Raw genomic sequence first — 26,916 nt, forward strand, 5'->3', positions numbered from 1 at the left:
TTAGAAGGAAGACATGTGATTCACCCTCTCAATAACTCTCAAGACGTCTTGGATACACTCCTGCAGCCACTGGAAATTCTGGATTATAGCACTGAGAGCGTGCCTACACCACTGCAGATCCAAAGAGGGCTCCACACCTGGGGAGGAACAGAGCCGAGTGTTACTCGCACAGACACAAAACACACACAGTCAGATAATGGCAAACTGTTTACTCAGTTTCTAAGCAGATAGCGATGTGCAAGTGGGAGGAGGATTGGATTAGACCAGTGATGGCGAACCTTTGGCACGCGTGCCACAGCTGGCACGCAGGGCCCTCTCTGTGGGCACGCCAGCTATACTGCAAAGCTGCCACCGCTGATGCCTGGGCTCTCTAATCCTCCCTCCCCACGCACGGCAGCGGCACTATGACAAGGGGGAGGCGAGCGTGGACTGTCAGTGTATTTCCCCGCTCTTCTGTCAAGCAGTGCTGTATAGGGACAGAGCTGCACTTGTAGAGATCGCTGCCCTCTTTGATTCCTCCTGCCTCCCCATTGGCTGAAGCCAAGCACCAATGAGGAGGTTGACAAGTGCACCATGGGACATTTAGTCCTGGAAGACTATGGGGAGAGAGAGAGAGGTTGAGATCGTGAGGATATCCCCCCTGCAGTGCCAGTTGCAGGCCTTGCCAGGGGCAACTGAGAGTGAGTGGACATCTGTTCAGAAGGAAGTGTTGCTGTGTCGCTGGGATTGGTGAGAGGCCCTTGCGGACATTATCTGTGGCTGTTATTAATTGCAGTGTTGGCACTTTGAAAAAAATAAGTTGGTTTTGTGTCGCATTTTGGGCACTCGGGCTCAAAAAAGGTTCGCTATCACTGGATTAGACCAACCATGGTTAACCAGGGTTCCATGGAACTCTAGGGTTCCTCTGGAGGTTGCCTGGGGTTCCTTGGGCTGAGGCTGACTTTCCAACTGATGGTGCCTTCATAGTTTAGGGCAGCCCACTGCCACTTGACATGCCTGCAGCTAAAAAGGTCAGTAGTGTCTTGTTTTTAAACCAACCTTTCTCAATCTTTTCATCAACGAGGAACCCCTAAAATCATGTTCTGGTCCCAGCAAACCCCTGCTAACAATTACTCTATCTACAGATCACAATACATTAGCATAATGGTCACTGGGAAGAATGCTTCTTTAATTTGTAGTTAGTTTCAAGAAAAACCTCCTTAGGCCAGCCATACATGGAGCAAATTTCTTTCCTGCAACCAAATTCTCCTAATTCCACTATCAACACAGACAGATTTGATGCAGGAATCCCTCTTGCCGGGCCATTGCTTCCCCTATCCTTCCCCTCCAAGAGAAAACAGTGATTATTGCTAGTGGCCAGGACTTTTTTTCAGCTGGAACTTGGTGGAACTCAGTTCCACCACCTCTGGCTCAGGCCAACTGCTCCCTGCTCACCACTATCACTGTAAACACAGAAGTCCGGCTTCAGTGTTTACATGTGACAGCTTGTCTCCCAATGGCTCCCCCAGATCTGATATTCTGGGTGGATCCCACTGAATGCAGGATGGGGACAGGGGAGATTCAGGTGCCCAGGGTACCGTGTAGATGCCTACACCCTCACTGGATGATCTTTCTGAGTGTGAGAGAGGCGGAGCCAAATACAGTGTATCGGGAGATATTAGAGCCGACTTGGTGCTTCAGCTTAATACAGCAACAAAAGTTAAGACATGTGGACATTTTAAAGAGGTGGGGAGAAGATGGGGCAGTGGAGAGGGGGGTTGAATGCAGAGGTCAGAGCTGAAGAGGGGTGAAAATGAAATGTGGATGGAAATGCAGAGGTAATCAACTGTGGAAGAAGGCTGAACTCTGTATTGTGTGTAGTGCACCCCTAAACTCTGCACTCTATATGTGCACTGCTGAACCCCTTATTATGTATGCAGCGCACTCCCGAACTCTGCACTCTGTGTGCAACCACCCCCAAACTCTGCACTCTGTGTGCAACCACCCCCAAACTCTGCACTCTGTGTGCAACCACCCCCAAACTCTGCACTCTGTGTGCAACCACCCCCAAACTCTGCACTCTGTGTGCAACCACCCCCAAACTCTGCACTCTGTGTGCAATCACCCCCAAACTCTGCACTCTGTATGCAACCACCCCCAAACTCTGCACTCTGTGTGCAACCACCCCCAAACTCTGCACTCTGTGTGCAACCACCCCCAAACTCTGCACTCTGTGTGCAACCACCCCCAAACTCTGCACTCTGTGTGCAACCACCCCCAAACTCTGCACTCTGTGTGCACAACCCCCAAACTCTGCACTCTGTGTGCAATCACCCCCAAACTCTGCACTCTGTATGCAACCACCCCCAAACTCTGCACTCTGTATGCAACCACCCCCAAACTCTGCACTCTGTATGCAACCACCCCCAAACTCTGCACTCTGTGTGCAACCACCCCCAAACTCTGCACTCTGTGTGCAACTACACCCAAACTCTGCATTCTGTACAGAATACACTCCTTGTATTCAATGCCCCTTTAAGACCCTACCAGTATTAGTGGAATTTGACCACACCCAATAGTTGATGTGGTTTGGAGGGTGCGTATGTGTGGGAAAGGATTTTTTGGGGGTTCGTGGTTGAGTTCCTGTAGCTATTTTCTGAGAAAAAAAGCCCTGCTAGCGGCTATAGCAGCAATAATCACAGGTAAAGCCCGGCATGCTGGTTTAACCCAAGTTGGTAGATCGATCGACTTAATACATTCAGCCTGCCCATACACGGTTCGAATCTCGGCCGGTTCCTGCTGAACCAGCCAGGATTCAGACTGTGTATGGCCTGCCTTATAGATGGCTAAAAATATTATTGTTTCATTGGCTACTTAACTGAGAGTCAAAAATTGCTCAAATAACCCCAAGCAAACTCTGGAGGAAGCAGGAGCAGGGGTTTTTTGTTTGCCAGATGAATTTGAAGTACAGGTTCACTTTGTAGGTCTGTTTATCATGTAGTTACCTGACTACCGATATGAATGGTACAGACACTGGAGGGGGCCAGCACAATCTACACAAAGCCTGGAGCAGAGATGGTGTTTGAAGTTACCCCACGTGGCCAGACGAGGGGGGAAATTATGGGCTTGGTCTACCAATAACCAACACTTTGGTTACAGAAAAAAAAAATGATGTGTAAAAAACTGCAAAAATAGGAGAGCATTCTACGGAAGCCAATTCATTTATGGGCCCCATTTACACGGTCAAACTAAAGTGTACACCCATGCAAAAGTTTGGGTTTGCGTGCAATGTTCTGATGTTCTGTGCAGGCACAGCCATTCATATCAACTGGGATGAGGCAGCTGCACAGACACAGCAATTATTTTTCTAAAGCCCGTGGCGTGTGAAACACACTCAAAAGCTACACCCAGTGCATAAAAAAGTGCACATACGCAAACGTGAGACACACAAAAAGTGCACTAGGCGTACACATGGCCCTCCTCCGAGAAGGAAGGGCCCTGACCCTGATCCCCCGGGGCGCAAGACTCCTGACAGGGATTGAGGTACTCACTATGGCCTGCCCAGCCGAAACCAGGCAGACCCCGTTCTCCCGGGGGACTGCCGAAACAGCCCACCCCAAGTACTAGGTGGGCCATATCCACCCCCTCCCAAGGACCTACGCCGTACTAATCGTGCAAGTGACAACAACCAAAAGGACAAACATGGACACACAACAAAGAAAAAAGAGTGGGGAAGGGGAAGTGGAGAAGTGCGGGTAGTGTCAAAGTGCAAGACCTTGACAGGCCCCCCGGCCAGGAATAAAAAATTCCTCTGGTGCCAGCCAAAAGGCCGGCCCCAAGAGGCAGGTGCGGAAAAAGTGTGTGTGGTGCAGTGACCAAGGTGCCAAAAAACTCAGGTGAGCTGCCCCTCACCAGTGAGAATTGAGGCACCCCTGGGCTGCCACCCCAGGGGCACGTACACCACGGGCTTTTTCAGTCTCGGCTGCACAGACACAGCTGCTGCTCCCAATTTGACAGTCGTGTGAATGTGGGTGGGTGTCCCCTATCTCACACTGCATTCTCTCTGCATTCGGGGACATGCATCCGTACTCACAGGGATGTCAAACTGGGAAAAGCCACTGTATCTGTGCAGCTTCTGCAACCAAATTGACGAGAACATGACTGCCTGCTTATGGATGCACAGGTGTACCGAGCATGCGAGCGAACACAGGTGCATACTTTAGTATGCCCATCTGAATGTGGCCATACAATGAAGGAAAGTGATTAGATGTTATAGACAACAGTTGCTTCCACAAAATATGATCTGCACCTCTTCCAGGAGCCTCCGCATTTTCATGGGGTCCAGCTTCATTCTGCACTTCTTCCACCTCTTCCTCCACATCGGGCCCAGCATCATTCTGCACTACTTCCACCTCTTCCTCCCTGAGGCTTCTTGATATGACCGGGTCCTCCGAATCCAGCGGGGAAGGAGCCTCCAGCCCTGCAATATGAAGGAAAATAACATGTATGAGGTGTTTGTGAACTGCAGTCTGATGGGGCAACACTCTAAGCTTACAATGTTGAGTTTGATGGCCACCACTCTAGGAGCAATCTGCATGTGGGTGAGGTGCAGCAGTAAACACACAGAGTCCAAGTTTAGCACTGACAGTGTATTGAAGAACAGTTCCGCAAACGCAACAGGCCCAGCGGGAGCCACTTACAACTGAGGCAGCGGTGGATCCACGAGATGCAATCCGGATGACTACGACAGTGTTTGCCATGGAGGAGAGGATTGCGGCCTGGCCGGTCCACACCCAAAAGGGGGGACTCCTTGAAAGGTAGATATAGTCTCTGTGCTGTCCCTACTCCCATGGAACCTTTACCTGTCTCTTGTTGTTCCTGATAGACAGGGTTCCTTTCCATAAACTAGCCACTCACAAAAAGTGCACAAAGCCTGGAAGTCAGCATCTTAAATAGACTCTGTCTGACCCAAGATAGTCACATGGGGTGCCTGTATCCAATTGGATGGCTGCCTCCTTGTGACTAAGGAAATCATAGAGGAACCAAGTCTGGGAGCCAGAGTCTTAAATAGACTCTGCTTGACCCAAGATGGCCACCAGAGCCACATGGGATAGCGGCATCCATTCGGATAGCTGCCTCTCTGTGACCGAGAAAATCAAAGAGGAACCAAGTTTCTCTAAACTTCCTCCCCCACCTGCATTGCAACTGCGATCGAGCGCCACTTGCAGTGGAGAATACAGACTGCACCTGCCTACATGCGTAGTGTGGGCACAAAAGCGCAATAAATTACCCGTTTTTTTGGTAAAATATAAAAGTTGAGGTTGCACCGAGTAAATAGATACCCAACATGTCAGTACCCTATATTTTCCATAGGCGACCCTTTAAAAGCCCCCTATAAGTCATCAGGTTAGCATTACGAAGGAGATCGGGTGCCAGAATTATTTCTCTCTTTCCAGTATGCGTGGCGATATGTAACATGTGTATCGCAATCAACGTTTTCAGGCGTAGGCGCCCCACCGAGTGCATTTACGTTGCGTACATGCGTATATGTGGGGGTGGGGAGCCTCAATTTTTTTTTTTTTTTTTTGGGGGGGGGGGAGGTTATGTGCTTGGGTGTAACTTTAATTTTTTACAATTAAAAAACATTTTTTAATTATTTTTTTTTACATCAAATAGGGCAGTGGTCCTCAACCCTGGCCTACAGGGCCCACTAACAGGCCAGATTTGCAAGATAACTGAAATACATCCCAGGTGATATCATTTGCTGCTCAGTGATTGCAGTACTCTAGTCTGCATGTCCCCAAGGTAATACTTAAAATCTGGCCTGTTAGTGGGCCCTGAGGACCGGAGTTGAGGACCACTGATAGGGGACAAAAAGTCGCCTATGTGATGATTTTTTTTTTTTTGGGTGACTGGTTCTCTTTATTGAGACGTTCAGGATCTAAAAGACTCTGCATGTCTCCCCTGTGCTCCACTAAATGTAATGCAATACACATAGCACTGCATTACATTCTTTCCCAGCCTTTATGGCCAGGGAAGCTTTCAACGATCAACAACCAGAAGGGGCCCGGGCCCGCAGATGGGCAAACGGAGCCCAGGATACATAGCGCGGGGGGGGGGGGTGACCTGAGGGCCTGAATGTCAGAGAGAGAAGCTGAATCCAGAGGTCCTGCAGAGATGACTAGAAGGGAGACACCATGATGGATCTGAGTCTACCTACTGTGGGTACAGATCTGTCATGGGACCTTTCCTGTGAGGGCCATCTCTGTAGGTGGAAGAGTCAATGGACGGCTGTCAATCAAGAGGATGCTAGAGATTGTCCTGAAGATAAAGAAGTTGCATCAAGTCTGCTGCTGGAGAGAGCAAGAAGACCCAATTCTTCCATACAAGGGGCAGTATGGTAAAAGTAGTGTCTGCTTCCATAAGTAATGGTGAGGCCAAGTGAGAGTTGTCCTTATCTACTGTGAATAGTTCAGTTGGAGTATCCAGCTATTCCCTTCTCCCATCCAAGTCCACAATAAACATAAAAACAGGCGCGAGTAGAGGAGAGCCAATCTGCGGCTCTCCTGACAGGGGGGGGGGGGGACATCTGTGTTGGTAATCAGAGCATTGATTACCAGTGCAGACCCTTAGGGGATGCCACTAGAGCCACCAGGGATGCCCACCCATGACCACCAGGGATGGCAATCAGGGCTCAGGGAGCCTGCCAGTGCCCTCCCCATTAGTGCTGCCCACCATTGCCATGTATCAGTGCTGCCCACCAGTGCCCACCATTGCCATCTATCAGTGCCGCCCACCAGTGCCCATTATTGTCCACCAGTACTGCCTATCAGTGCACATCAGTGCCACCTATCAGTGCCCATCAGTGCCGCCTATCAGTGCCCATCAATGCCACCTATCAGTGCCCATCAGTGCTGCATATTAGTGCTACCTATCAGTGCCCATCAGTGCTGCATATCAGTGCTACCTATCAGTGCCACATATCAGTGCCGCCTATCAGTGCCCATCAATGCCACCTATCAGTGCTGCATATTAGTGCTACCTATCAGTGCCCATCAGTGCCGCATATCAGCGCTACCTATCAGTGCCACATATCAGTGCCGCCTATCAGTGCCCATCAGTGCTGCATATTAGTGCCACCCCATCAGTGTCTCCTCATCAGTGCCTGTCAGTGCGGCCTCATCAGTGCAAGAAAAAACGTATTTATTTACAAAATTTTATAACATAAACAAAAAAAAAATTATTATTTTTTTTCAAACTTTTCGGTCTTTTTTAATTTGTTTAGCAAAAAAGAAAAAACCTGGTGGTGATCAAATACCACCGAAAGAAAGCTCTGTTTGTGGGGGGGGGGGGGGGGGATGACATAAATTTTGTTTAGGTACAGTGTTGCATGACCGTGCAATTGTCATTCAAAATGCAACAGCGCTAAAAGCTAAGAATTGGCCCTGGCAGGAAGGGGGTGAAAGTGCCCTGTATTGAAGTGGTTAAGTAACGGGCAAAACGGGGAGTAAGGAGGGGATATGTGGAAGACTCCCAGCAACTGTCTGCAGGTAATCAGAGGGTGGCCTAAGAAGTCATCACACAGCAAGCCCTACGGGGACAGTGCTACAAGTGTGACTGTGGGGGAGGGGACATTAGAGTGTAAGCTCCTCTGGTACAGAGACTGATGTGACTGTGGGGGGGATATTAGAGTGTACTGATGTGACTGTGGGGGGACATTAGAGTGTAAGCTCCTCTGGTACAGAGACTGATGTGACTGTGGGGGGGGATATTAGAGTGTAAGCTCCTCTGGTACAGAGACTGATGTGACTGTGGGGGGGGGGGATATTAGAGTGTAAGCTCCTCTGGTACAGAGACTGATGTGACTGTGGGGGGATATTAGAGTGTAAGCTCCTCTGGTACAGAGACTGATGTGACTGTGGGGGGACATTAGAGTGTAAGCTCCTCTGGTACAAAGACTGATGTGACTGTGGGGGGACATTAGAGTGTAAGCTCCTCTGGTACAGAGACTGATGTGACTGTGGGGGGACATTAGAGTGTAAGCTCCTCTGGTACAGAGACTGATGTGACTGTGGGGGGGGGGATATTAGAGTGTAAGCTCCTCTGGTACAGAGACTATTGTGACTGTGGGGGGACATTAGTGTTATATTCTCCGTGTTGTGAGAGACACAGGACTCTGGTCTGGAACAACGGTTGTTTATTCAGGACTCACTGTACAGCATTACAGGACAGCTCTGCATATCATACATCTCTACATGTGTCTAAAGATGGCCACTCTGCCCCTTGACCCTTGTCATCACTCCTGGGTGGAGCCAGCCTTAAAGTGACAGTACATGTGAAACCCTTCAGGTATAACACCTTCCATCCATACCTAAAAAAAAAAACAAAAAACAAAAAAAAAAAACAACAAAACAAGAACAGGCATAAAACAGTAACTCATAATTGTCCAATACAGTCCTCCAACTCAGGAGATTTACATGGTTTCTTCCATGTCCGGATGTGAGAACAACTTCCAGGGAAGCTCCGGGGAGAAAATGGCAGCGGATCACTTTCGGCGGGCCCGTCGAAAGTCTCGTAACCGGTCTTGCATTTGAAACCGGTCAGGAGGGCGACAGTGTCGTTGAGGACGGGCACCCAGCGACTCGGGGCTGGAGGAAGCAGGGCTGGCCGGAATGGACACCGGCGGGGCCAAGAGGGGATTCCCTAGCTCAGAGGGTGAGCAGACCTCTGGACCAGGGCTGGAGGGCTCTGTTGGAGCTGAGTTCAAAAGTTCAGAGTCTCCCCAAGCATCAGTCTCAATGCCTCCTGATCCGGTAGGAGCAGATCCTTGAGACACTGGAGGTGCAGCCGATGTCAGGGATTCGGGCAGCTGAGAACGAGGACGCAATTGGTCCGCATGCCTTCTGCAAATGGAACCATCTTCCAGGCAGACCCTATACATTTTGGGTCCCAAAGTCTCTGCGACGATAGCAGGAATCCAACGAGTGTTGGAAGCGCCATAAGATCGGGCCCATACCTTTTGCTGGGCTGTAAACCGGGGAATCTCGTCGTGTTCGACCCTCTTGTCTTGGGACTGCCGTACATGTTCCTGGACCGTTTGAGGGCGGAGCATATCCAAAACAGTCCATGGCTGCCGACCCAAAAGAAGTTCAGCTGGAGTTTTCCCAGTGGTTGCATGTGGTGTGGTTCTGTAAGCAGAAAGGAAGGAGTCCAGCTGCTGGGGTGACAGGGACTGTTGTTTACTTGTAGCCACAGTAGCTTTGAAATAGCGTTTGAAGGTCTGTACAAACCTTTCTGCTTGACCATTTGTAGCCGGGTGGTAAGGTGCGGTCAACTTGTGTTTGATGTTGTGGGCAGTCAGGAAACCCTGAAACTCCTGGCTTGTGAATTGTGCACCGTTGTCTGTGACAATTTCTCTGGGGTATCCAAACGTAGCAGCGAGATGTAACAGTATGGAAATCGTCGCCTTAGTCGTTGGCTGAGTAACAGGAACGACCTCAGGCCACTTTGAATGGGCATCAATAATGATCAAAAAGGTGTGTCCTCTGATCGGGCCTGCAAAGTCCAAGTGTAGGCGAAACCAGGGAACCGTGGGCCAAGTCCAGGGCTGGACGCACCCTCGAGGAGGGTCTCTCGCAGTTTGTGCACATCCAGCACACGCATTCACATATGTCGTGATATCGGAGTCGAGGTTCGGCCACCACACATAGCCTCGGGCCTTTTGTTTCATACGTGTGCCCCCGGGATGACCAGTATGTAGCAATTCCAGAATGTGTCTCCGGAGGGTCTGTGGAACGATCACTCGGTCTCCCCATAAAACACAGTTGCCAGACACAGTTAATTCCAGACGCCTACGGAAGTAAGGCTCATAATCCTGTGTGACAGTTGCAGGCCAACCGTACCGTACCCAGGAGAGTATTGTCTTAAGGAAGGTATCCTTGGCTGTATGGGCTGCTACTTCCCCGGAAGACAGAAAGGACAGGCTGGTGTAACGACAACTCTTGACAGGTGGAGAAGAGTCTGTTAATGTCCTTGTCAGACGGGACATGGCGTCTGCATTAGCGTTGGCATCATGGCTGCGATACTGGATTTTGTAGCTATATGCTCCCAAGAATAGGGCATAGCGTTGAAGACGGGCTGCAGTCGTCTGGGAGATGCCTTTGTCAGGGCTAAAGATCTGAAGGAGTGGTTTATGATCAGTCAGTATGGTGAATTCCCTACCATACAGGTAAAGATGAAACTTCTTAATTGCCCATATGAGCGCCAGAGCCTCTTTGTCAATGTGAGAGTAATTGCTTTCTGCTTTTGTCAAGGACCTGGAGGCGAATGCCACAGGTTTCTCTGACCCATCTGGTAAAACGTGAGATAGTACAGCCCCTAGACCATAGGGTGAGGCATCACAAGCCAAGGTGAGAGGCCTTTGGAGGTCATAATGCACGAGCATGCGTGACGCCAACAGCTTTCGCTTAGAAACTTCAAAAGCACGTTGGCATGCAGCCGACCAGTTCCATCTGGAGTGTTTCTCCAAAAGCTTGTTTAATGGAAACACAGTGTGTGCTAGATCCGGCAGGAATTTGTGGTAATAGTTCAGCAAGCCCAGGTATGATCGCAGCTGCTGGACGTTGGTCGGGGCTGGAGCTTTTACTAAAGCATCAACTTTGGCTTCCGTGGTGTGTATACCCTCTGCATCCACAAGGTGGCCACAAAACTCCAATTTAGGTACCATGAATTGGCATTTCGCCAAGTTCACTTTTAGACCCTGTTCTTGCAGTCTCGCCAACACAAGCTCCACGTTATGCTTGTGTTCCTGGTCCGTCAGGCCCGTGATGAGCATGTCATCTAACAGGCACTGTGTGAAAGGAATATCCGCCAAAATCTCATCCATTTTGCGTTGCCAAATGGCTGGGGCGGAGGCTACCCCAAACACCATCCGATTGTATTCATACAGTCCCTTGTGAGTGTTGATTGTTAGAAACTTGCGGGACGAAGGGTGGACCTCAAACTGTAAATAAGCTTGCCTGAGATCAAGCTTGGTGAACTTTTGACCTCCTGCAAGAGAGGCAAAAATGTCATCTACTCTGGGTAGGGGATACTGGTCTATCTCCAGTTGAGAATTTAGTGCCATGCGGAAATCGCCACAAATGCGTAAGTCCCCATTCGCTTTCTTTACTGGTACAACTGGTGATGCCCACTCGCTGTGCTCTACCTTTGAGATGACACCTTGTTCCTCCAGCCGGCTTAGTTCAGCTTCCACACCTGCTCGGAGTGCGAAAGGTACCGTCCGAGCTTTGAAGAACCTAGGCTGGGCATTGGGTTTCAGCCTGAGTCTCACACAGTCATGCTTTATTTTTCCCAAATGGTTATCAAAGACTTGCGGGAATCGCTGTTTCAGGGACTTCACCCATCCCTCTTCATCCCCTGATGGGATGGTCACGCTGTTGCAGGGGTTAATGGCGATGTCTGGCATGCCAAAGTGAGCAATCCAGTCTCTCCCAAAAAGAGGGGGTCCCCCATGTTCTAGGATATATAATGGCATTCTCTTTGTCTGACCCTTGTAGGATACCTGTACTTTCACGTACCCCAGTGGGTGGAGTATCTGCTTTGAATATGTCTGCAGTTTGATTGGTGTTGGACGGACAGTTGTTCGGATCAGAAGTTTTCTCCATTGTTTCTGGGTGATAACTGAAACTGCTGCTCCTGTGTCTACATCCATCTTGAGTTTCTTTCCTTCCACGGTTACCTCTACAGTCATTGCAGAGGGTGCTGAATGCATATGATGTATGTCCAATCTGTGGAGCACTTCCTCATCCTCTGATTCAGATGACGATGTATATCTTCCCACCATATATGCCTTTGTCCTGGGGTTCAGAGGTTGTTTATTTCGCACCTTCTTACTACGGCAGACTCGTTTCAGATGGCCTGCCTTTCCACAATTATGACAGAGCTGATCCTTAAACCGGCAGACTTTGTGATCATGGTCTGTATTCCCACAACGGTAGCAAGCTGACGTCCTGGTTGGTGAGGGTCTATATTTACCGTTAGCTGCAGTTTGCTTGACTGCTGTTCTGAAAACTTCCTCTTTAACCTCTCCCCTTCTGCTCTGGGGGTTCAAAGCTTCTGTATCTTTCACAGCCATTTCCATCACTGAAGCTATCTCAATTGCCTTTGTAAGGGTAAGGTCTTTCTCTGTTAACAGTCTCTTTTGGCTAGACTCACTATTCAGTCCCATGACAAACTTATCCCTCAGTGCAGTTGGTAAATACTCCCCAAAAGAACAGGTTGAGGCTAGTCTGCGAAGGGCGAGCACATAAGCCTTAATATCTTCACCCGGCTGCTGCTGCCGCTGATAGAACCGGAATCTTTCTGCAATCTCTAGTGGTTTAGGCTGGAAGTGATTCCCTAACAGTGTCAGGAGCTCTGCCAAAGTCTTAGTTGCTGGTTTTTCAGGGAAAAGGAGATCCCTAAGAGTGTCATATGTCCTAGCACCAACCAGTGTCAGAAAAACTGCTACTTGCCTGTCGTCTGGGATGGCATTTGCACAGAAATATTGTTCTAATCTTTCAATCCAGGAGCTCCACGTTGTCTGTTCGCCATCAAATTCACTTAATGTCCCGATCAATGACATTTTCCTGCTGGGCTCTGTGGGTTTTGTATTCCTGACAATCCAGAGTTTTTTTTTTCTTCCTTTCCTTTCTCACACGGATAGTAACCTTGTAAATCCCATCCTCGTCGCCAGTGTTATATTCTCCGTGTTGTGAGAGACACAGGACTCTGGTCTGGAACAACGGTTGTTTATTCAGGACTCACTGTACAGCATTACAGGACAGCTCTGCATATCATACATCTCTACATGTGTCTAAAGATGGCCACTCTGCCCCTTGACCCTTGTCATCACTCCTGGGTGGAGCCAGCCTTAAAGTGACAGTACATGTGAAACCCTTCAGGTATAACAATTAGAGTGTAAGCTCCTCTGGTACAGAGACTGATGTGACTGTGGGGGGACATTAGAGTGTAAGCTCCTCTGGTACAGAGACTGATGTGACTGTGGGGGGGGGGGATATTAGAGTGTAAGCTCCTCTGGTACAGAGACTATTGTGACTGTGGGGGGACATTAGAGTGTAAGCTCCTCTGGTACAGAGACTGATGTGACTGTGGGGGGATATTAGAGTGTAAGCTCCTCTGGTGCAGAGACTGATGTGACTGTGGGGGGGACATTAGAGTGTAAGCTCCTCTGGTACAGAGACTGATGTGACTGTGGGGGGATATTAGAGTGTAAGCTCCTCTGGTACAGAGACAGATGTGACTGTGGGGGGACATTAGAGTGTAAGCTCCTCTGGTACAGAGACTGATGTGACTGTGGGGGGACATTAGAGTGTAAGCTCCTCTGGTACAGAGACTGATGTGACTGTGGGGGGACATTAGAGTGTAAGCTCCTCGGGTACAGAGACTGATGTGACTGTGGGGGGACATTAGAGTGTAAGCTCCTCTGGTATAGAGACTGATGTGACTGTCTCGGTGTTCTCTGTACAGCACTGCGGTATATGTCAGACCTATATTAACAGAGTGGGCAACTACGTGGCAAATGAGATTTAATGCAGAGAAATGTAAGGTACTGCACTTGGGGGCAAAAAAACATAAACACGAATTATGCTCTGGGGTGGGGGGGAACCTCTGGGGGAATCCAGAATGGAGAAGGATTTGGGGGTTGTAGTGGAGGATAGACTAAGTAATAACATGCAATGTCAAGCTGCAGCTGTCAAAGCCGGCAGAATATTAGCATGCATAAAGAAGGAGATATACTCCAGAGATAAGACTATAATCCTTCCACTTTATAAAACACTGGTCCGGCCACATCTGGAGTATTCTGTCCAGTTCTGGTCGCCAATCCTGAGGAAAGATGTGCTGGAAATGGAGAGAGACCAAAGAAGGGCAACTAAACTGATTAGGGGATTGGAGGACCTTAATTATGAAGAGCGTTTATAGGCGTTTAATTGGTTCCCCTTGGAGAGGAGACGCATGAGAGGGGACATGATAGCGATCTACAAATACATCAATGGTGATCCCAGCATAGGTAGAAAACTATTCAGTCCCAAGGAGTGCAAGAAGACATGTGGCCACACAATGAGATTAGAGGAGAGGAGAGGAGACGCATGAGAGGGGACATGATAGCGATCTACAAATACATCAATGGTGATCCCAGCATAGGTAGAAAACTATTCAGTCCCAAGGAGTGCAAGAAGACATGTGGCCACACAATGAGATTAGAGGAGAGGCGGTTTAACCTTAAGCTGCGTAGGGGGCAGTAGGGGGTTCTTCACTGTAAGAGCGGTGAGAATGTGGAACTCTCTTCCACAAATGGTGGTAGCTGCGGGGAGTACGGCAACTTTTAAAAGACTTTTGGACGTGGATCTCACAGATCATAACATTCAGGGTTATGGGAAATGAGCAGGCCACTGACACACACACCTATACAGGTTGAACTGGATGGACTGATGTCTTTATTCAACCTCATCTACTATGTAACTATATATACATGTATAATAATAATAGTGTGTGACTGTGGGGGAGGGGACATTAGAGTGTAAGCTCCTCTGGTACAGAAACTGATGAGACTGTGGGGGGACATTAGAGTGTAAGCTCCTCTGGTGCAGAGACTGATGAGACTGTGGGGGGACATTAGAGTGTAAGCTCCTCTGGTGCAGAGACTGATGTGACTGTGGGGGAGGGGACATTAGAGTGTAAGCTCCTCTGGTACAGAGACTGATGTGACTGTGGGGGAGGGGACATTAGAGTGTAAGCTCCTCTGGTACAGGGACTGATGTGACTGTGGGGGAGGGGACATGAGAGTGTAAGCTCCTCTGGTGCAGAGACTGATGTGACTGTGGGGGAGGGGGCATTAGAGTGTAAGCTCCTCTGGTACAAATGATGTGATTGGCTCAGTGATCTCTGTACAGCACTGCGGTATATGTCAGAGCTATATAAATGTATAATATAAGTGTGTGACTGTGGGGGAGGGGACATTAGAGTGTAAGCTCCTCTGGTACAGGGACTGATGTGACTGTGGAGGAGGGGACATTAGAGTGTATGCTCCTCTGGTACAGAGACTGATCTGATTGGCTCAGTGATCTCTGTACAGCACTGCGGTATATGTCAGAGCTATATAAATGTATAATAATAATAGTGTGTGACTGTGGGGGGCATTAGAGTGTAAGCTCCTCTGGTACAGAAACTGATGTGACTGTGGGGGAGGGGACATTAGAGTGTAAGCTCCTCTGGTAAAGAGACTGATGTGATTGGCTCAGTGATCTCTGTACAGCACTGCGGTATATGTCAGAGCTATATAAATGTATAATAATAATAGTGTGTGACTGTGGGGGGACATTAGAGTGTAAGCTCCTCTGGTATAGAGACTGATGTGACTGTGGGGGGACATTAGAGTGTAAGCTCCTCTGGTATAGAGACTGATGTGATTGGCTTAGTGTTCTCTGTACAGCACTGCGGTATATGTCAGAGCTATATACATGTATTATAATAATAATAGTGTTTGATTGTGGGGGAGGGGGCATTAGAGTGTAAGCTCCTCTGGTACAGAGATGTGATTGGCTCAGTGATCTCTGTACAGCACTGTGGTATATGTCAGAGCTATATAAATGTATAACTGATGTGACTAGGGCTGCTGTTAGAAATCATGGGGCCCCATACAGCCTACCTAGCAGGGCCCCTTCCCAATATATCAAAGCAATATTGTCACTTAAAATACACTAAAATCATTATTAGTGAACACAAACATAACAGAGAACCCGGGTGAATTAGCCCCTTTTTTAATTGTTTTTTACATCTTTAAAACTATTTTATTTTACAATTTTAAAAAATTATTTATTATAATGTTTAAAATTCTGGGGGTGTCAGACTGACAGGGGGGCACATGGGGGGTGAAGGTCCAAAAACAGAGATAACTGGGAGGGGGGCCAGGGAAGCAATTACAGGAACAATGCCCTGTGTCTTCGTCTCTCTCTACAGCAGCTGAAAGCCGTCAGGACGGAGAGAAACTGGCTTTCAGTTGCTGCAGAGAGCCGCACAGGCATCCTTCAGTAATCGCCCCTCCGCCCGACCACACTGAATCCCTGTGCTGTTTGGGCCCCCCTATGGGCCCGGGCCCCCTACAGGAGGACTGGCGCCCCCCCACTCCCCTAACAGTGGCCCTGGATGTGACTGACTCAACGTTGGTTGTACAAAGCTACATAACAGAAAATCTTCATAGCTGTTCATTAGACTGTAAGCTCCTCGCTCACCGCTGCTGTCGGCCTCCATCTTGCGGACTTTGGCTGGTTTTCGTGAAATGAGTATTTGCCCCCGCCGCTCCTCATAAAATGGGAAATCTGAAGTAAGCACAGAATCTTGGCTCAGACAGTCAACCACCATCCTCTTCCGTTTCCAGAATTCCTCCTTCAGAAGATGCCACTGTGCCTCCACCTGATTCCTACTGAGGGGACACACAGAGAACAGAGATGTATTATTTCATACTGTCAGCACATGGCACAGATCAGCTCCATGTCTCCATTGCAGTCAAGTGACCATCAACTGGGCACCCCAGTGCTGCTCCTGGTAGGCTGATCAATACTAACTGATCTGTATATACAGTATCTCACAAAAGTAAGTACACCCCTCACATTTTTGTAAATATTTTATTCTATCTTTTCATGTGACAACACTGAAGAAATGACACTTTGCTACAATGTAAAGTAGTGAGTGTACAGCTTGTATAACAGTGTAAATTTGCTGTCCCCTCAAAATAACTCAACACGCAGCCATTAATGTCTAAACCGCTGGCAACAAAAGTGAGTACACCCCTAAGTGAAAATGTCTAAATTGGACCAAAAATGTCAATATTTTGTGTGGCCGCCATTATTTTCCAGCACTGCCTTAATCCTCTTTGGCATGGAGTTCACCAGAGCTTCACAGGTTACCACTGGAGTCCTCTTCCACTCCTCCATGATGACATCACAGAGCTGGTGGATGTTAGAGACCTTGCGCTCCTCCACCTTCCATTTGAGGATGCCTCACAGATGCTCAATAGGGTTTAGGTCTGGAGACATGCTTGGCCAGTCCATCACCTTTAACCTCATCTGCTTTAGCAAAGCAAGGCATTGGTCATCATGGAGGTGTGTTTGGGGTCGTTATGTTGGAATACTGCCCTGTGGTCCAGTCTCTGAAGGGAGGGGATCATGCTCTGCTTCAGTATGTCACAGTACATGTTGGCATTCATGGTTCCCTCAATGAACTGTAGCTCCCCAGTGCCAGCAGCATTCATGCAGCCCCAGACCATGACACTCCCACCACCATGCTTGACTGTAGGAAGACACACTTGTCTTTGTACTCCTCACCTGGTTGCCGCCACACAACCTTGACACCATCTGAACCAAATACGTTTATCTTGGTCTCATCAGACCACAGGACATGGTTCCAGTAATCAATGTCCTTAGTCTGCTTGTCTTCAGCAAACTGTCTGTGGGCTTTCTTGTGCATCATCTTTAGAAGAGGCTTCCTTCTGGGATGACAGCCATGCAGACCAATTTGATGCAGTGTGCGGCGTATGGTCTGAGCACTGACAGGCTGACCCCCCACCCCTTCAACCTCTGCAGCAATGCTGGCAGCACTCATACGTCTATTTCCCAAAGACAACCTCTGGATATGACGCTGAGCACTCAACTTCTTTGGTCGACCATGGCGAGTCCTGTTCTGAGTGGAACCTGTCCTGTTAAACTGCTGTATGGTCTTGGCCACTGTGCTGCAGCTCAGTTTCAGGGTCTTGGCAATCTTCTTATAGCCTAGGGCCATCTTTATGTAGAGCAACATTTCTTTTTTTCAGATCCTCAGAGAGTTCTTTGCCATGAGGTGCCATGTTAAACTTCCAAAAACCAGTATGAGAGAGTGAGATACTGTAGGTACATATATACCCGCCACACTCCAATGGGCAGCATTCCTTCTTCATGCTGCCATGCCTGTTTAAATTTGCACCACTAATGGGAGGGGCTAACAGATATCCAGAAATGGAGGTGAGATTTGCTTCGTATTTCGGAAGTTATTTCAGAAGATTGCCTATATTCATTTTAACATGTTCATTCGTTATTTTGGGAGATTACCTATGCACCCTGTTTGGGTTAATGGGGGTGGATCAGAATCTTTGAAACATAACATAAGAAAAGCAACAAAATTATGGATTCATTTGTTATGTTATGATTCAGAGATTCTGATAGATCCACATCCATCCAACCCAAACACAATAAGGGCCCTTTAACACTGATCAATTTCCAGTTAACCATTTCCAGACCCGCAAAGGTACATTTACCCCTTAAATGACCAGGTCATTTTTTTCTATTTGGCACTGTGCTACTTTAACTGGCAATTGCATGGTCATGCAACACTGTACCCAAACAAAATCTATATCATTTATTTCACACAAATATACACTATATTACCAAAAGTATTGGGACGCCTGCCTTTACACACACATGAACTTTAAAGAGGTTGTAAACCCGTACAACCTTTTTTTTTTTTTTTTGGCAACCTGTAAGAGAAACACATAATGAGCTAGTATGCATCGCATACTAGCTCATTATGCAATACTTACCTTAGAACGAGCCCCCGCCGTGCAGCCCGCTCACCTGTATGACGGGCGACATGTCCAGTCGCCCGTCTTCCGGGATCGCGGCATCCGGGCATCTGATTGGCCGGAGCCGCGGTGACGTCGCGCACGCGCGCGGGAGCCGACAGTCACGGCACGGGGCTCTGAAGAAACGGCACCAGAGGCCGTTCCTTCAGAGCGCATGCGCCATTGACGTCACTGGCTGCATGTAAGGTAAATATCTCCTAAACGGTACATGGTTAGGAGATATTTACAGTACCTACAGTACCTTATCATAGGCTTACCTATAGGTTAAAGTGTCAGAGGAGGGTTTACTTGCTCTTTAATGGCATCCCAGTCTTAGTCCGTAGGGTTCAATATTGAGTTGGCCCACCCTTTGCAGCTATAACAGCTTCAACTCTTCTGGGAAGGCTGTCCACAAGGTTTAGGAGTGTGTCTATGGGAATGTTTGACCATTCTTCCAGAACGGCATTTGTGAGGTCAGGCACGGATGTTGGAGAGAAGGCATTGTTTGCAGTCTCTGCTCTAATTCATCCCAAAGGTATTCTATCAGGTTGAGGTCAGGACTCGGTGCAGGCCAGTTAAGTTACTCCACCCCAAACTCGCTCATCCATGTCTTTATGGACCTTGCTTTGTGCACTGGTGCGGTGCACAGTCATGTTGGTACAAGACGGAGCCATCCCCAAACTGTTCCCACAAATTTGGGAGCATGAAATTGTCCAAAATGTCTTGGTATGCTGAGGCCTTAAGAGTTCCCTTCACCGGAACTAAGGGGTCAAGCCCAACCCCTGAAAAACAACTCCACACCATAATCCACCCTCCACCAAATGATTTGGACCAATGCACAAAGCAAGGTCCGTAAAGACATGGATGAGCGAGTTTGGGGTGGAGGAACTTGACTGGCCTGCACAGAGTTCTGACCTCAACCTGATAGAACACCGTTGGGTTGAATTAGAGCGGAGACTGCGAGCCAGGCCTTCTCATCCAACATCAGTGCCTGATGCCCCGTACACACGTGCAGATTATCTGAAGACTTTTGTTTGCAGACTTACCAAAACCATATAATATGAGGTCAAACCTAAACACTTTCAATTTGTATGCAATCCGGCAGGCCCTTGCACTACATAGAAAAGGTAAATCTGAAGACAAAAGTCTTCAGATAATCTGCACGTATGTACGGGGCATAACCTCACAAATGTGCTTCTGGAAGAATGGTCAAACATTCCCATAGACACACTCCTAAACCTTGTGGACAGCCTTCCCAGAAGAGTTGAAGGTGTTATAGCTGCAAAGGGTGAGCCAACTCAGTATTGTACCTGGGATGCCAATAAAGTTCCTGTGCATGTAAAGGCAGGTGTCCCAATACTTTTGACAATATAGTGTATTTACCTAGGAAAATTATGATGCGTCCAATACTCATTTTATCCACTGTATATACCATAGTTTGTGGACGCTATAACTTTTCTACAGACTAAACAATATACACTGATTTGGGTTATTTTTTTACCAAAAATGCAACATTTTGGTATACAATTATGACTCAAGATTATTTATTTTAGCAAAAAAAAAAAAAAACCCAGTGGTGATTAACCACTTGCCGAGCGCCGCCCGACTATATACAGCGGTGGTCAACCCCTCCCAGGCAAAGTGACGTAACGGTACTTCACTAGCCTGGGAGCCAATAGGGGGCGAGCGCGCGCCGCCGGAGGCGTGCTCCCGCCCCCGCTCGTTCACTAGGAAGCCCGCGCGTGTGACCGGCGGACCCGATGTCCGCCGGTCACTCGCGATCGTCGGGTAGAGAGGGAGAAAGGCAGGCGGCTAATGTAAACAAAGCCGCCTGTCATTCTCCCCTGTGTAAAAGCACAGATCATACGGTTCTATGCTATGTAGGAACGTAGATCTCTCCTGTTACACACACAGCCACATCCAATGACAGTTAGAAGCACGCCCCTAGGACACACTTAACCCCTCCCTCTCCAATAAAGTTAACCCCTTCCCTCCCAGTGTCATTTTTACAGTAACAGTGCATATGTATAGCACTGATTACTGTAGTAATGTCACTGGTAACCCCAAAAGTGTCAAAAATGTCAGTCCAGGGTCCGATCTGTCCGCCGAAATGTCGCAGTCCCGCAAAAAAAAAAAACGCAGATCGCCGCCATTACGCGTGAAAAAAATCTTTCCCTTTGTTAGTAAACGCAATAACTTTTGACAAACCAATCAAAATACGCTTTTTGCGATTTTTTTTTTTACCAAACATATGGTAAAAAAAAAAAATTGGCCTAAAATGTTAAAAAATTTTGATTTTTACGTTTTTTTTTGGGGGGGGGGGGATTTCATATAAAAAAAATTTGAAAAATATTGTTATTTTTGAAAAATTTACGCTCTTTTTTTGTTTATAGCGCATGATCAAAAAAAATCGCACAGGTGATCAAATACCACCAAAAGAAAGCTCTGTTTGTGGGAAAAAAAGGACGCCAAATTTGTTTGGGTACAGCATCGCACGACCGCACAATTGTCCATTAAAGTCACGCAGTGCCGAATCACAAAATAGGCCCTGGTCAGGAAGGGGGTAAAATCTTCTGGGGCTTAAGTGGTTAAATACCACCAAAAGAAAACTTTAGTTGTGTGACAAAAATGATAAAAATGTCACATGGGTACAGTGTTGCATGACCGTACAATTGTCAAAGTGCGACAACGCTAAAAGCTAAAAAAATGGCCTGGGCAGGAAGGGGTATTGAAGTGGTTAAATAGATTCTGCCTGACCCAAGATGGCCACCAGAGTCACATGGGCTGTCAGCATCCAACCGGATCGCTGCCCCAGTAACCCAAATGTTCTTCCTGACTTCCTCTCCCTCTGCCCTGTCGCTGCGGTTGAGCGCTACCTGCAGTGGAGAAAATAGACTGCATCTGCCTACATCTATGGTAGTTTTACAAATCGACCATCAACAAAAGAGCTGGTGGAAAACTTTATCTTCTCAGATGGTAAAGCTGCCCATTCTTCCTGGCAAAAAGCCTCCAGTTCCTGTAAATTCTTGGGCTGTCTTCCATGAACGGCACGTTTGAGATCTCCCCAGAGTGGCTCCATGATATTGAGGTCAGGAGACTGAGATGGCCACTCCAGAACTTTCACTTTATTCTGCTGTAGCCAATGACAGGTCGACTTGGCCTTGTGTTTAGGATCATTGTCATGTTGGAATGTCCAAGTACGTCCCATGTGCAGCTTCCGGGCTGATGAATGCAAATTTTCCTCCAGTATTTTTTAATAACATACTGCATTCATCTTGCCATCAATTCTGACCAAATTTCCTGTGCCTTTGTAGCTCACACATCCCCAAAACATCAGCGACCCACCTCCGTGTTTCACAGTAGGAATGGTGGACCTTTCATCATAGGCCTTGCTGACTCCTCTCCAAATGTAGCGTTTATGGTTGTGGCCAAAAAGCTCAATTTTGGTCTCATCACTCCAAATGACTTTGTGGCAGAAGGTTTGAGGCTTGTCTCTGTGCTGTTTGGTGTATTGTAGGCGGGATACTTTGTGGCATTTGCTTAGCAGTGGCGGCCGGTGTGTTTGGGGCGCAGGGGCACCGCCCCCCATCCATGCGTCCAGCCCCCATTTCCTGATTGGCCGAAAGGCGAACTTTTGCGATTGGCCAAGGAGGAGGAGGAGGACTCGGGAGACGCGGAGGACTGAGGAGAAGCCGCCGCTGCATCAGGTAAGTGCACGCTGGTCTCTCTGCACGCTATGCTAACTCTGCATTGATGGGGGCATGCTGTGCTAACTCTGCATTGAAATGGGGCACGTTGTGCTAACTCTGCATTGAATGGGGGCACACTGTGCTAACTCTGCATTGAAAGGGGGCAGGCTGTGCTAACTCTCCATTGAGAAGGAGCACACTGTGCTAACTCTGCATTGAAAGGGGGCACGTTGTGCTAACTCTGCATTGAATGGGGGCACGCTGTGCTAACTCTGCATTGAAAGGGGGCACGCTGTGCTAACTCTGCATTGAAAGGGGGCACGCTGTGCTAACTCTGCATTGAAAGGGGGCACGCTGTGCTAACTCTGCATTGAAAGGGGGCACGCTGTGCTAACTCTGCATTGAAAGGGGGCACGCTGTGCTAACTCTGCATTGAAAGGGGGCACGCTGTGCTAACTCTGCATTGAAAGGGGGCACGCTGTGCTAACTCTGCATTGAAAGGGGGCACGCTGTGCTAACTCTGCATTGAATGGGGGCATGCTGTGCTAACTCTGCAGTGAATGGGGGCACACTGTGCTAACTCTGCAGTAAATGGGGGCACGCTGTGCTAACTCTGCAGTGAATGGGGGCACGCTGTGCTAACTATGCAGTGAATGGGGGCACGCTGTGCTAACTATGCAGTGAATGGGGGCACGCTGTGCTAACTATGCAGTGAATGGGAGCACGCTGTGCTAACTATGCAGTGAATGGGAGCACGTTGTGCTAACTATGCCGTGAATGGGGGCACGCTGTGGTCACTCTGCATTGAAAGGGGGCACGCTGTGGTCACTCTGCATTGAAAGGCGGCACGATGTGGTCACTCTGCATTGAAAGGGGGCACGCTGTGGTCACTCTGCATTGAAAGGGGGCACGCTGTGGTCACTCTGCATTGAAAGGGGGCACGCTGTGGTCACTCTGCATTGAAAGGGGGCACGCTGTGGTCACTCTGCATTGAAAGGGGGCACACTATACTTTAATTACTGAAGGCCCCTTTCACACTTTTGTGACCTCAAAATCATGCAATTTTTTGCCGCGTTTTTTGTCGCAAAGCAATGCCTATTCGATTTTTCTGTTTGCGCCCCCCCCACCCTGCCCAAAAAAAAATTTTGAGCACCAGCCGCCACTGTTGCGTAGTAATGGCTTTCTTCTGGTGACTCAACCATGCAGCCAATCTTTCTTCAAGTGCCTCCTTAAACAGCCACACCACATGTTTTCAGAGAGTGCTGTATTTCACCTGAAGTTATTTGTGGGTTTTTTCCCTGCATCCCGAACAATTTTTCTGGCAGTTGTGGCTGAAATTTTAGTTTATCTACCTGACCGTGGTTTGGTTTCAAAAGAACCCCTCATTTTCCACCTTCTGATTAGACTTTGAACACTGCTGATTGGCATTCTCAATTCCTTGGATATCTTTTTATATCCCTTTCCGGTTTATACAGTTCAACTACCTTTTTCCCGCATATCCTTTGACAATTCTTTTGCTTTCCCCATGACTCAGAATCCAGAAACGTCAGTGCAGCACTGGATGAAAGATGCAAGGGTCTGTCAGGAGTCCAGAAACTCATTGGCCTTTTATACACACACACTAATTACAAGCAAACAGATCACAGATGAGGATGGTTTCCTTTAATAGCCATTCAAACCCCTTGGTGTCAACTTGTGTGCATGTTATCAGGCCAAAATCACCAGGGTATGTAAACTTTTGATCAGGGCCATTTGGGTAGGATCTGTTATTATGATTTAGGGTGTTTTCACACTTGGTGCGATTGCCTGGTCCGAACCCGAGTTCGATTGCTCCCCCCTCCCCCTGCCCTCGATGGACTGTGTTCACATTTGATTTTTGTATCCGAACCGCGGTACACTTGTGTCATCAAGCTGCAGCCGGCGCATACTCATGTTGCTTGGCAACCGTTGTAAACGAGAAGGTGCCAAAATGGATAGAATTGCTTGCTTTGGTACGATTGCGTTCTCATCAGAAGCGAACCGTACTGGAGTTCACATGAACCTTACCCCAAACCCCCCTTTTTAAGTGGACTCGGGTACGGTTCGTGGGTGCGCACCCGAGTTCAAAGACAGTGTTCACATCATCAAAAAGAACCAAATTCTGACGTCAATCGAACCCGGGTGCGCACCAAAAGTGCTAGTGTGAAAACACCCTTAAAAAGAGTAAACACAGTTGATTGATAATAAATGGATTCAGCCAATCACTAACCATGAGTGAAAGAAAAGTTTTTGTGTTTTTCATTCATATTCTCGGAAAAATGGCCAAGAAATCAAATTCTGCCAGGGTGTGTAAACTTATGAGCACAACTGTACTTTACGTTAGTGATAGGTTCTCTTGTAAGAAGAATCCACACCTACCAATACTCGACTTTGCTGTGCTCACCTGCAACAGAGTCCTTAACCACTTGCCGTCTGCTCACTAGAGCTCTACTGCGGCAAAGTGGTTCGTTATCGTCTGGCGACGTAGACTTACGTCGCCAGACACTCCCCTTTCTCGGCGGCGCGCGTGCGCCGCTGGAGGCTTGCTCCCGCTGTATTCAGTTACAGCGGGAGTCGGCCCAGGGGAGGAGCAGCGGCGATCACCGCTGCCCCTCCTCCCCCGATCGTCGGGGAATCGAGTGTGGAGATCCGCCCACTTGTGTAAACAAAGCGGGCGGATCTCCTAAGTGACAGACAGGGTCAGATTGCAGGGTTCAGCATAGCTGAACCTGCAATCTGTCCCTGTGTCACTCAGTCACCTCCCCCCCACACACGTTAGTAAGCACCAGGCAAACATTAACCCCTCCCTCTCCAATAAAATTAACCCCTTCCCTGCCAGTGTCATTTTTACAGTAACAGTGCATATGTATAGCACTGATTACTGCAGTAATGTCACTGGTACCCCCAAAAGTGTCAAAAATGTCAGTCAAGGGTCCGATCTGTCCGCCGCAATGTCGCAGTCCCACAAAAAAAAAAAATCGCAGATCGCCGCCATTACTCGTTAAAAAAAAAAAAACACCAAAAATGACAAAAATCTTTCCCTTAGTTAGTAAACGCAATAACTTTTGCGCAAACCAATCAAAATACGCTTATTGTGATTTTTGTTACCAAACATAGGTAGCAGAAAACAAATTGGCCAAAAATGTAAAACAATTTTGATTTTTACATTTTTTGGGGGGGGAATTTCATATAAAAAAATGTGAAAAATGTTGTTTTTTCAAAATTTACGCTCTTTTTTTGTTTATAGCACAAGAAGTAAAAATCGCACAGGTGATCAAATACCACAAAAAGAAAGCTCTGTTTGTGGGAAAAAAAGGACGTAAATTTCGTTTGGGTACGGCGTCGCATGACCGCGCGATTGTCAGTTAAAGTCGCACAGTGCCGAATCGCAAAAAGTGGCCTGGACGTAAGACAGCAAAATCCTCCGGTGGTAAAGTGGTTAATAAATACCCCTTTCTTCCAGGTATGGGGTTGCATGTGATCTCCTTCCAGGATGCAGTGCTCAGACCTAAGTGGGCAATCTTCAAGCCTGTACATTGTCAACTTAGGAGGAGGAAAAAATTATCAAAGAACTCCAGGCCTGGTATATATTTACATTGGTTCAATGTAACTATACAAATACCATACCTGGAACCCGCTAGTCAGGGAGAATGCATGGGGCAGGTTCCAGAGGAGGAGGGGCAGTATAGGGATTGGCGCAGACTACGTTGGAGACTTCTCCGCTATTGAGTTTACTGCCACTGCCTGCCTTCATCCTATGTGTCCAGGTGCCACCAGCCTCAGCCTTCCGCTCTCCTGCTGTAGTTCCTTCTCCTGTGCGGGTATTGACGCTCAGTTATAACTGTTGAAGAATCTCAATTGTTGTACATGGAACTCTTAACAATATATTCCACAATATTTCCAACCACTGTGTGTGCTGAGTCTTCCAAATGGTTGCCTACCACCTGGGTCCTCCCCAGCCCTTCAGCCTACAAGCAGGTTGGTCACAAGAAAATAATGTTTCCTAAAATTGGGAATTTTCCAATCCAAAATTAATTCTTTTGTCCCATTCACTGTAATAAAGCAATGAATGACCCCCTCACCTGACTCTGATGTTGCAGCGGTTCAGTAGGACACTGAGGCGTTCGAAGGCAGCCAAGTTTGAGAATCCTTCTTGCATCAGCCCTGGAATGAAGCCCCCATCCTGGATTAAGTCCAGAAGAGTGTTCCTCTCTGCTGTGGTCCATGCCCGATTCTCAGGATCCATCTTGACTATGAGGGAGAGGTACCAATGTCATCATAGAGAAAGAAAATTGTGGAAGGCATTTCCCCAATCGGCCACCCAGCGCTTATATTTCAGGTCTGCAACTATGAATAAGCCCCGGACATTAACCACTTAAGCCCCGGAAGATTTTACCCCCTTCCTGACCAGGGCCTATTTTGCGATTCGGCACTGCGTGATTTTAACGGACAATTGCGCAGTCGTGCGACGCTGTACCTAAACGAATTTGAGGTCCTTTTTTTTTAACCACAAACAGAGCTTTCTTTTGGTGGTATTTGATCACCTGTGCGATTTTTTGATCATGCGCTATAAACAAA

General features: G+C 47.9%; 1 protein-coding gene across 1 annotated transcript; it reads right to left on the reverse strand.

The window, feature by feature from the left end:
• Positions 1 to 26,586, reverse strand: LOC309548343 (uncharacterized protein; the record flags this gene model as incomplete). The annotated part of the gene is made up of 4 exons (XM_082248281.1): positions 26,421 to 26,586; positions 16,272 to 16,462; positions 4,289 to 4,459; positions 1 to 137 (listed from the first exon to the last, which is right to left on the reverse strand). The coding sequence occupies exons 1-4, from the start codon at positions 26,582 to 26,584 to the stop codon at positions 1 to 3; spliced, it is 663 nt and encodes a 220-aa protein (XP_082104407.1). The 5' UTR covers positions 26,585 to 26,586.
• Between the last annotated feature and the right edge of the window lie 330 nt (positions 26,587 to 26,916).

This window comes from Pelophylax lessonae, assembly GCF_965119305.1.
Source record: "Pelophylax lessonae genome assembly, chromosome: 2".
Classification (NCBI taxonomy): domain Eukaryota; kingdom Metazoa; phylum Chordata; class Amphibia; order Anura; family Ranidae; genus Pelophylax; species Pelophylax lessonae.